We start from the raw sequence: 11928 nt of genomic DNA, 5'->3' as shown, positions 1-11928 counted from the left end.
CTATTGCTTTTGGGATATTTCAGGAATGATGGTTTGGGGAAACTTCACAGCAGAGTTGGGGAAAACCCAGAAGATGAATGAATGACCCTATGATGATATTTTGTGGAAGCCCCATCCCAAAAACCCACTGCATTTGGGGGAGAAACAGCTCCTGGGGAGAGGAGAAGCCTCATCATGATAAATCAATATGAAGCCCCCCTCCAAAACAGTCTTTTTCTCCAAGGAAATTATCTTTGTAATGTGGAAATCAGTTGTGATTTGGGGAGATCTCCCGGCCATACCTGAAGATTGTCAACCATATCAGTTGGTGATGGACAGTGGAACTCAGCTCTGGCCCATATTTACTCCATCATTTGTTGGGCTGATGACATCATGTTGCCTCTGGCCCTTCTCCGCTCTTTTGACCTTCTCTAGGCTTGCTAGACTAAGCCCGGCAACCAGCAGGAATGCTGGGAGCAGGAACATTGTGGGTGTGTGTGTGTTGCTAATGTTGCTGGTTGTACCCAGAAGTGACAAAGGCAGCTCTAGGAATTGCTGGAAACTCTGTGCATCCAGTTCTTGCTTGGTCCCATATGTTCCTTGATGATATCTTTATTGCCCCTTTGCCGTGCTCATCAGCTCCAACTGTCTTGACCTGTTTTAGGGTTGTTTCTTCTTATCTCTTTCCCCATAGAGAAGAAAGGTGGGGTATAAATGATACGAGAGCCAGTATGGTGTAGTGGTTAGAGTGTTGGACTAGGATCTTGGAGACTCAAGATTTGACTCCCCAATTTGTCAGAGAAGCCCACTGGGTGAATTTGGGCCACTCAGTCTATCCTACCTCTCAGGATTGCTGTGAGAATAAAAAAGAGGAGAAAATAATGATATAAACTGCTTTGGGTCACCGCTGGGTCCTGTCCTAATAATCTGTAGTACAGAATTTGCATTTGAACAGGATGCAGTCACATACAGGAGCAAAAATTGGAGAATAGATTTCACAAGTAACTGGCAAACCAATTCAGAACACAGAGGAACAGGTGCTTCTTTTCAGCGATCTAGAAATAGAAGCCACAAACAAAAAAAATGGAGAGGAGTGTCACACAGCAAATAACAAGTATTACACTGTGCATGAACAGTGAAAAATGAAGGGAGATGTGAGACAGATGTAGATTTTTTAAAAGTTCGGTTTAACAGGACTTTTGAAATTTATATTTGCATCAAGAGTTAGAAATGAATGTAATTGTTTGACACAGAATGGCTTTGCATATACAAAAATCGAGGCTATCAATATGGCTGGGAGCACCATATAAACAGGCGAAAGCACAGAAGTTATGGATAGAGTGGTGTGCTGGATAGAGTGTCAGACTAGGATCTAGGAATCTCAGGTTTGAATCCCCCCTCTGCTTTGCAAGCTCACTGGTGGATCTTGGGCCAGTTACTCTCACTGTAACCCACCTCACAGGATTGTCACAATGTAAACTGCTTTAGATCCCCTTAGGGGAGAAAGGCAGGACATATGTTGGGTTGCAAACAACACAGAGAAAAAAATATCCTGCCCCTTTAATAGAGGTTTAATGTATGGAAATAGGCTAATTAAGCTTTTCATGGCATGGAGATAAATCACATCACCCTCTATCAAAGGGGCAGGATATTTTTTCTCCAGTCTGCTGGCAATCTTAGGAACAAATGAAGTAACATAAATATGAGTATCTTGAGATGTGTTATCAAAACCAGGGACATTTAACCCTTTCATTTTCATTGTGCTCTCCAACAGGGAGACAGAAATAAATCAAATTTTGCATATGCAAAATCACTCATTGCAGCTGTGGATGCCTAAATCTGGAGACTGGAGCCATTAACAGACAAAACAGATCTTTCTACAAATTGGAGGAAAATCTCAGGTTTGCAGAAATATCTGAAGTCTTTTTTAAAAAATAAACCTCCCAAAAATGATAAAATGAGCTCCTATAGCTTTAAGAGATGGATGCCCTCAGTGGCCATTGCTAAGCAACCACAACAGTAGTGCCAGTCTTCCACGCTTCTTTTCTGTCAGCAAAAGACAAGGAGGAGGGGGCAAGGCCCTTTCCAGGCCTTTGAGGGAGGACACATTGGGGCCAGGCCCAGCAGCCATCACCAGGCAACTTGCTACCATCCAACTTGCACAATTCATCTAGGCCTGGCCACTTGCTACTGTTCAACAGAAAGCCAGCATTGTGTAATGGTTAGAGCTCCAGACTAGGACTTGGGGCACCCAGTTTTGAATCACTACTCTGCTGTGGTAGCTCACTAGGTGACCTTGAGCCACATACTCCTAAGAACCTACTTCATGGGGTTGTGAGGATATAATAGCAGATGATACAAACTGCTTCAGGTGGGACTGCCAGCGACCAGGTGGTGACTGGAGACCTCTTGGAATTACAACTTATCCCAAGACCACAGAGATCAGTTCCCCTGGAGAAAATGGCTGCTTTGGAGAGTGGATTCTATGACATTATACCCTGCTGAGGTCCCTCCCTTTCCCAAACCCCTGACTCCAACCTGCAAATCTCCAGGAATTTCCCAACCTGGAGATGGCAACCCTAGTTTGGGTCTCCACTGAGGAGAAAAGTAGGGAATAAATGAAATAATATTTTTGAAGATGGGAGCCAATAAAAGTTCGGTGGGTGGATGGAAAGGAGAGAAGGGAACATGGAAATGTGAGGCTATAGAGGCTGCCAGGAGAAAGGAAAGGAAATTTTGTGGGAAAGGGGTCACATGGGAAAATGAATTTCTCCTTCAAGTGCCCCCTGCGAGTTGTCCACCGTGCAACTGGGCCTGGCCTGGTGGCTGCCACCACACAGTTTTCCTGGACAGAGACTTCCAAGGGGAGGGAAGACTGAAGACAGAGGGGAAGATAAAGGAAGGTTGACTAGTGGGTGAGAAGGAGAGAAAGAACTAGAAAAGGAAAGAGGCTTTATGGGCTTTCAGTGAAGGGAAAAATAGTGGTGGAAGGGAAAAAGAAATGACCTCTGGCAAGCCCTTGAGGGTCCACTGTTTGTTATTTTAAATTTGAAAACTAAGGAAAGTTGCCAAAAATGCTACAGGTGTGAAAAAAACTAGTTACTTGTGGTTCTATATGAGACTGCCTTACCTAGTAGTCTATATCTATGTAGGGCTGAACCAGCCACTGAGATAAACATGCATTCCACCACTTTCTACTTCAGAGAACAGCAGTTCCACAAGGTACATTACATTAAAATAGGAGGTCACACCTGAGACCATCTGCATGAAAAAAATATCCTTTTCTACCAAGTGAGAATCCAAACCTAGGGCTGGGAAGGCCTTTTGACCATTAACTTGACCTCCAGATCCAAGCCAGCCAAAGTGCTCAGCTCTGTCCTATACATTATTACTCAGAAATTAAATGCATGGAATTACATAGGATTTACTCCCAGTCTGCGTTTTTTAGGAGTGCAGATTTATGAGACATACAGCATCTTGGAGTCGGGTACAGAAAGTAATCTGCTTTAGGAATAAATGCATTTGGCTCATTTCCCTCAAAATTTCCCTGTGTGTCACAAAATCAGGACAAATGAAGATGACAAAGGCTTGCAGGGAATGAATTTTAATAGGAAAAAAGCAGTGTTATTCTGTCCAATATCACCATGATTGCAGTTGCTTTCTGCATCATTGCCTTTTAAAATACGCCCCAAACAAACACTTTCAGTTCCAAAAAAAAATAATCTTTGACAAAAACCTGTTCCAATTCCAGCATTTTGCTTGTTGAGAAGAACACAAGTCAGGCTTCTCCATTCTTGGAAGAGAGTTTGTAATTCCATGGTATAAATACTGTACAAGCTATCTTCTCTCCAAAGGAAAGAAGAAAGTGGGACTCTGGTCAGAAAATTCTCTGCCCTTGAATTTCAAAAACTGCTATGACTATATTGCAAGTTAAAAGCTATTATCTGCTTCAAATACAGTCAAAAGGCACAGGAGGAAAAAGCCAACATGCCCCTAGTTCTCAAACTGAGTATGGTACCTCTGTATCTCAGGGTGTTCACCCATTAGATGAATGGCCCCAAAGGTCTCCCCTGCTGAGAAGGAAGCATCTTGTACTAGACCACACACTGTATTCCTTCCACTATACACACCTTACTCATCATGTCTGCTGCAATTATGTACAAGTAGTGAGGCTTTATCAGAAGCCTCAGTTACCTCAGTCAGTATATTTGGAAAGGTTTTTCCTTAAGCCATTATGATTTTAAGGTATAACTACTTGCAGGAAGCTACCAAAACTACAGTAGTTGCCAGATACTGTTCTATTGCCTCTGGGTGGCTACACACTCAGAGGAAGTACCTGCTAAAGCTTAAAATGGCTTCTCAACTTGCTTTCAAACCAAGGATATAATGCATGAACATTTGTATGACACAACCACCACTGCAATGCAGCCTGGTCTCATTTTAAATGGAAAATGGTAGGCTAATCTCAAAGTAACATTCCTCATACATGTGATGGCTGCTGAAGTGATCCCCATGTATAAAGAAGTAACTGGGTTTATCCATGCAATATGCCATTAGTACTAGATTTCCAAACAGTTGCAATCTGCAGAAGTGTCCACAGGGAAGCTGCAATTTATCTAGATACCATGGACACCCTCAGAATTCACTCCAATTACCAGCAGGTAGGTGCTCAATATTACACTGGAACTGTTCCCAAGTTGTCAGCCTTCAAAAATGCTTGCCGATCTGAAATCTGCACTACTGCTCAAACATGTTTTTAACATTGGCCCCTATGCATCCCCAAGCAAACCCCGTGATCCTCCTAACTGGCTACAGTCCCTTAATTCTGTAATCCTATATTTACTTGCTTGGATGCAAGTCTCAGTGAAATCAATGGAACTTCCCTCCAAGTAAGCATGTCAAGAACAAATCGCAATTCATACTCATGATTACTTACAAACATGTGAGGTATGTCTGAGTCCTAATTTTTTCTTTGCCGTTTCTGCTAACAGAAACCAACTGAAAGCATCTCTAAGAAGGCCCCTGTATTATTTCTAATTGTTTAGTTACTTGAATATTTTGAACACTGCTAGTCATCTAACGTTAATAAATGTGGTTATGACAGCTTTAGGTATACAATATAAGTCAACAAGAACTGCACAAGAAGAGATAGCCCAGATCCTGGTAAAATCACTGGCAAAACTTTCATTGATTTTCAGAGACATTAATTCATGAATTCTGCTAAGGTCCTGTTGAGGAAAGGCAGCTTAAAGGAGGTTTGGCATGACAATACAAATAATTCAGGAATACCAGCTTCTTTGTATTTACTCTAACTTAATGAATCTCCACTAAAGCACCTGCATTACCCTGAAGATCACAAACTTGAACAAGACTTGAAGGTGCTCTGCTACACACAGCCTCTGGCCCAGAGAAGACTACAGATATTAAAGAAAAACAGAGGTAGCCTCATGGCACACAATGTGGGTCAGGCTGTTGTCAGGGAAAAGAAGCACCCCTTCTGAAAAGAATAAAATACACCAGAAAAATTCTGCATGCCCCTGATCCCTTACTTGGAAGGAAATCCTACCAATAACAAACGGAATGATTTGCAAAAATGAGCATTTAGAACCAGGTTGCTACTCTCATGCTCTTGGAAATAAAACACAACTTGATAAATACAGTGATAAACAATCAAGACTGCAGGATAACTGCAAGATATTTTACAGTTCTTAAATACTGAACTTAATTTGTTCATTCATGGAAAATAAAAACAAAGCAAATGTCAAAAATTAAGTACTATGCCAAATAACAGTGCTATACAGAAGAGAACAATTCTTTACGTGCCATTATAAGGTTTTGCTATCTCTCTGCATCCTTACTTCATGAGTACGCAAACTCAGCCACCAGCTCTGTAATATTTAGCATACACACTCAAAATAGTAAAAATGCATGCACATAAATTATGATGAAGGAAGGTGTGTCAGTGCAGTTAAAAAACTCATAGCTTATTAGCACTAAAAATATGTATGAATGTAAGCTTACTACTTAAAAGTGCCACTTGGCAAGATACCAATAAACTGCAAGATATAATACTTTGGGCCAATTCTTGTTTGGTACTTGTTATCCACAAATATGCTGGAGCCAAATGGTCCACGTAAACCAGGCTGCACACTGGAACAGCCGTAGAGGATCTCGTGTAGAGGCCAGAAAAAGTGTTTCCACAACTGTGGCTGTGTTAAGTGCCACTTCTTGCACCAATGTTTATGAGCAAGTACACGACTGAGAATGGCTTTAAACTGTTTTCATGCAAGGAAACAGTACTGCATCCACAGAGCATTTTCCCTACAGTTTATAGGCCTCTTAAATTTGGCATGTTTACATAAAACATAATTCCACAGAGGTCAGTAAGACAAAAGCCCTCTTCAGCAGACATTAGATTCTGTTCACATGAACTGGGAGCTTGCCAGCTGCATGTATCTGGAACACAATGTATCTGATACATGTGGTTGCTATCTTATGCAAATTGGGAAACAGTTTCCATGTGGGGATACAGCTTCCATTCACAAATGCGAAACATATATTGTTTATGGCTGGAAAATCTATATACCAACAAATTTGCACAAAAAATGATATGTACTAGATATACCAAGCTCCTGATACACATAACTGGTGGGTTCCCAGTTTGCATGAATGGAACAGAATGTAACATCAGCTTAGCCATAAACAATGTAAGTCTAAGTACTGGGTCGGCAATCAACTGAGATATATTGTGATTCTGTAATGCCAATATATGATTTTTTTTCCTGCAATCTTTCCTGCGTTGAAAGTTGGAGGAGTTTTATAAATCAAGTTGGAGGTTCAGAAACCCTTAAATCCTTTTCAGTAAAAGGATGTTACATTCGCTCTCCTTTGGATCACTTTGGAAGCCAGCCCCATATCTAAGTGTGCTTATGAGGGCTGTGAAATTATATGCATTTATTTGCAAGTAAATGCATTTAGGACTGAGGGTCTAGTCAGGTTAAGTACAAGTACCCCACCTCATGAGGTTTATGAAATATAAAATCCAAGTACTGAAATATTCTGGTTGATTTTTGAATTAAAAATGGAAGATTTTGGCTAAACCCCCAATAAATCTGTAGACGGGTTTGTAATGTTATGATAGGGTGCTCTGGAATACAGAGACCCTGCAAACTTTGTGTATTTAGAGACTATGCATCCATTAGGAGCACATAAATATACTGGATCTATGGAGGCAACACTCAAAACAGCACTGTCGGTCAAAGTTGAAACTTTTCTAGCAAAATCTGTTTCCCAAGCAACCAGCTAAGTCAGAAAGCTAGTGCAAACATAATATAAAATAAGAACTGTGTTTTCTTTCTTTTTTAAAAAAAATTAGTGTCATAAAAACAAAGAAAGCACCTAAAACTAGAAATCTAAAACGCCAGTTGGTGGACTCATTTCTGGATTTTTCTTAGTGGTAAAGTTTAGCTGTAGCAGTCAGTATAAACATAACAAAACCCTTTCGTTTCAGATACCCATTAAGAACAAACTGCATTTCTTTTTGCCATCAATGAACAGAGCCATTTAGGATACGTAATTTAACTGATGAAGATAAAATGAAGACAATGAGATGTGGCAACTTTGTAACCAACACCCAGCTTTCAACAAGAAAGCTTTGATTGCCAATATAAAGCATGTCACAACAGCTAAGCCGTGTTATATCGCCACAGGGGCAAACATCATTACTCAACCAGGTGGAGAAATAAGCAGTGCAATCCTAAGAAGAGTTCCACCCTTCTAAGCCTATTGACTCCAATGGACTGAGAGGAGTATAACTCTATTTAAGATTGCACTGAAAATCTAGCACCAAAGTTGGATGATGCAAACCATTTTTTATGAAGAAAACATTTGGAAACTAATTTTAGACATATGATGGGATGTTTGGATCGGAGTGAGACTGAGAACACATAACATCCTGGAATTTCTGGTTTTGGACACAAAATTGACATAAGACAATTCTGCAGACTTCTGTTCTGTCAATCCATAAACAGCATTAACTACCATTGGTTCAGCTGATGGCCCCCCGTTACCTTAACAGGTAGCCTCATTTTGCATCAAACTCCATCCTTGGCTTCATGGTACCATAGTATGGCCTAAAGTGAAATGCTGAAGTATCTATGGCAACAATTAGGGAGATCCTAAGCTAAGTGGTTGGATCATACCAGCTTTCCACTGATCCAAAAGGAATTAGGGGCCATCTTACCTTATTCTTTTCCTTACTTTAGCTGCCTCTACGTCACACAGTGGAGTCAAAGGGGGATGCTGGAGGAAGGGGAGGATGGAACAAGCCACTTCCACCATTGGAAAGCTAGTAGAATTCAATCCCAGGAGCTCCCTTGGCCAATACCTTCAGCTGTACAGGTTGCTACATTCCTGTAGAACATTTCGATTTGTGTTTGGCTTATGAAGTTAGCCAGTGAGCCTCTAACTGACCTCAGTACTTTCCTCCACTAGCACCACAAAAAACCTTTTTGTAACTCTATTGCCAATGCAATTATTAATATTTCTATCAAACTGGTTAGCCAAAAAGCTGAACCAGCTGCCTTGTGACAAGCAGGATTCCAACAGCAGCAACTTCTCTAACTAGAACTAGACCACAACCTTTAGCCAGAATACAAAAATATTTGGTCTTTTGTCCCTTCCTTTAAATATACTTTGTTTTAAAATTTTTGTACCAAATAGCTAATAATCCTTAAAACAAAATCTGACTCATAAGAAAGCTGTTTTTATAGGTAACGTTTAGGCATTTGAAAGCTCAAGCTAACATATTGGGGAGGAAGTCCAGGAGAGAAAGGTGTCAGGTACCAGACCCTGTATGTTCCATACCATGCCAAGAGGCCTACTGAAGTGCCAAAAAGCTTTTGGGAGAAGTCATGGAAATATATGGCAGTGGTCAAAAACATGAATAACCAGATCAGGGTCAAGCAACTCAAAGCCAGAAACAGGCAGTTGACTACCATGTGCAGCCTGGAGTTCTTGGAGGTGTTCAAGTTGTGCATCACAGCCATCTCCTCCACAATCATTAGGGCACAGTATGAGAGGAGGAAGGAGTGCCCTGAGATGTCAAAACCATGCCAGAAGCCACCAGCCTGTTGACACTGTAGTTTGCTGGCATGTTCCCGGTGCAGCACATCAAAGGACGGAGATTTGTAGCAGCTGCCCGTGAGGTCCTCAATGTGCAAGAACATCCTTGTGCACATGTACCAGACCACAGTGCCGACCATCAGAGCGGTGAGACGTCGCAACACCATCAGAGCGTTTCGAGTGGCGTAGTAGTTAGTGATGCCAATGAAAGGCAGAAGAAGCCATAATGTCCAGGCCCAGGCAAGTTTCACAAAATAGCTGCCAGAGAGAAATCAAACAGAGATATTCTGATACTGTCTTAATTACATAAGCTTATACTATTCATGCACATTTACATATTTTGGGTAAACTTTGCACCAGATACCTATGGAAGGAGAGGCAACACTTGATCTTATCTAACGCAGAATCGAAGATCTGGTACAAGTCTTAAGTGCCACTGCACCGTTCAGAAGCAACTGCCCAGAAAATCCAATACAGCTTGATTTCAAAGTTCTTTAAAAACCACATTGTTGGTAGTTGTAGGTTACTTACGACAACTCCATTGTGTTTTCAAGACAAGAGATGTTCAGAGGTGGTTTGTCATTGCCTACCTCTGCACAATGGTCCTAAATTTCTTTGATGGACTCCCATCCAAGTACTAATCAGGGTCAACACTGCTTAGCTTCTGAAATCTGAAGAGATCAGGCTAGTCTGGGGCATACAGGTCAGAGCAAAAATCATATTAACTTAAAGGAATTGAAAAAGTAAGTAAGGAGGGTCAAATTCAGAGAACAAGCTTCTGTGTAGGTTAAGTAAAAATAATAAAGAAAAAATAGAGTAATTAAAGGGAGTTAATGCTCTCAGTATCCCAATGAATGCTTGTTCAATGTTTCTTCATTCAATACATAGGTGAGAGCTACCACTCAGGTCAGAGCTACCATGATTAGCCCCAAGCTATGGCCAGAAGCTACACAATCTAGGAAAATCCTTACCTATGCAGCCCTACTTTCTCTGATAGAAAAAAGGCAGAACATAAATACAGCCACTAAGCCTTAAATTTCTGCTGTTTGTTTAGGCTTGATTTTTGGCAATTTGAGTCAAACAGACCAGCCAGTTGCTTTTCTGAATTATTTTGCTTCTAATGGCACTTCATCCATCCACAGTCACTGAAATCATGGGAAATATATTTCCACAGGAAACGGATAGCCAGATCCTTCTTGCAAACCACTCACCCCCATTTGCAGCAGGATAACACCCTCCTATTCATTTTCACCCAAACACTATTAACAAACACTCCTCCCATTCTGCGACTCCTTTCCTCAAGGGAAACTCATCCTTTTCAGCAGCTCCACCCTCCTCCCCAAAGACCCTTCCCTGAAGTGAGGCTATCCCCACCCGCTTTCAGCTTCCTTTTCGCAGCCCACACGGCTGTCAAGCAACGACCCTCACAGTACGAGCAAGCCCCGCCCCCGCCCCCGCCCCTCCCCTCAGTCCCTCACACGTTGAGCAGGTTGCGCTTGTTGCTCAGATAGGATTCGGGCAGCGGCGTCCATTCCTTCAGCAGCGAGCCGCCTAGCGTGAGGCCCAGCAGTCCCCAAGGCATGGTCCTCCGCACCGAGCTCTGCACCAGGCAGGAACGGACGGAGCGCGCCCAACGATCTACCCGATCCATCACCAGAGCCTGTGGCAGCGCTGAAATGCCGGGAAGGACAAGCCGGTGACCAGCGGCGAACGAATTCCCGGCCACCGTATTACGTCACTTAGCAGTCTTGCATTAGCGCGCCAGGCCGACTCCCAGAGCGCATGCGCGTTATAGGGGAAAGACGGGGCGCGCGGCGGGGGGGGTCAGCTGTTTGCTGAGTCAGTAACTCACTTTCACCGCCTTCTCCGTGCGCCTGCGCAGAGCGTTAAATTCCTGCTTTGTCCTTGAGGAGAGTGCTGGAATCTCTCGAGATTGAAGAATACGTTACAGGCGGGCTCCCAGAGCGCATGAGCTCTGTGGGAGGTAGCGCGACCGCGGCCGTTAGCTGCTCGCGCTAGTGGAGGTGACTAGTTTGCCGAGTTAGTAACTGTCGCTTTCGCCGCCTTGCCGATGCGCTTGCGCAGAGCCTTTTGCTGTACTGGCTTTGTCTTTGAGGGGGTTGGTGGGCTGTTACGAGAGGCTGCCGGAGTTTCCTCTCACGTTGTTAACATGAGGCGTTGGATTAGGTTGGGGACCGCTCTTTAAGGCTATTTAGAGAATATTTTTCCCTGTTATGGTAGCACAATTTGGGGCCCAGCCTTCACAGCAAGAGATTCACAAGATTTGGTTCGTGGCCGTTAGACAAATTCTGAACGCATGCAGAGTAAGCTCTGCTTTCTCTGTGGTTTCTAGGGTTGCCCAGGTGATTTCAACCGAAATACTGGGCACACGCACGCACACAGTGTGCTCCAGAGGTCCCAATGACCTCAGGTTGAAAATTGGAAGCTGAGGGACTTGGGGTCAAAATTGGCCTGGAACAGCCTTTTTGCACACCACAGAGCATAGTCCTAAGCCTGCATATTCGCAAGTAAATCCCTTGGAGTTCAGTGGGTCTTACAGTGTAGTTTTTGTTTGCAGCCACAGTCTATTTCAGTAATGCTACAATAAGAAAGAATAATGCCTTAAAGCCTGGAAGAGTGCCTTCCTTTTTCCCCTGCTGCCAGTTCATACATACTCTTCTCCCTCCCCCATCTAACTTTTCTCCATCTTCAGTCCAATGTTATGTGGCAAACAACTCCTGTACATATGAACATTTACTTTCCTGGTCTTCCTGGGCTCCATTTCTCACTTTCCTCAACAACACTGCTTGGGGATTTAGGAGCAAG

At 42.7% G+C, this 11928-nt stretch overlaps 1 protein-coding gene across 1 annotated transcript; it reads right to left on the bottom strand.

The window, feature by feature from the left end:
* Window positions 1-3567: 3567 nt before the first annotated feature.
* FITM2 (fat storage inducing transmembrane protein 2) lies at window positions 3568-10816 on the bottom strand. Its single transcript, XM_054981227.1, has 2 exons — window positions 10581-10816; window positions 3568-9360 (listed from the first exon to the last, which is right to left on the bottom strand). The coding sequence occupies exons 1-2, from the start codon at window positions 10751-10753 to the stop codon at window positions 8745-8747; spliced, it is 789 nt and encodes a 262-aa protein (XP_054837202.1). The 5' UTR covers window positions 10754-10816; the 3' UTR covers window positions 3568-8744.
* Between the last annotated feature and the right edge of the window lie 1112 nt (window positions 10817-11928).

Source organism: Eublepharis macularius, chromosome 5 (assembly GCF_028583425.1).
Source record: "Eublepharis macularius isolate TG4126 chromosome 5, MPM_Emac_v1.0, whole genome shotgun sequence".
Classification (NCBI taxonomy): domain Eukaryota; kingdom Metazoa; phylum Chordata; class Lepidosauria; order Squamata; family Eublepharidae; genus Eublepharis; species Eublepharis macularius.
This window is presented reverse-complemented; position numbering and strand designations above follow the sequence as displayed.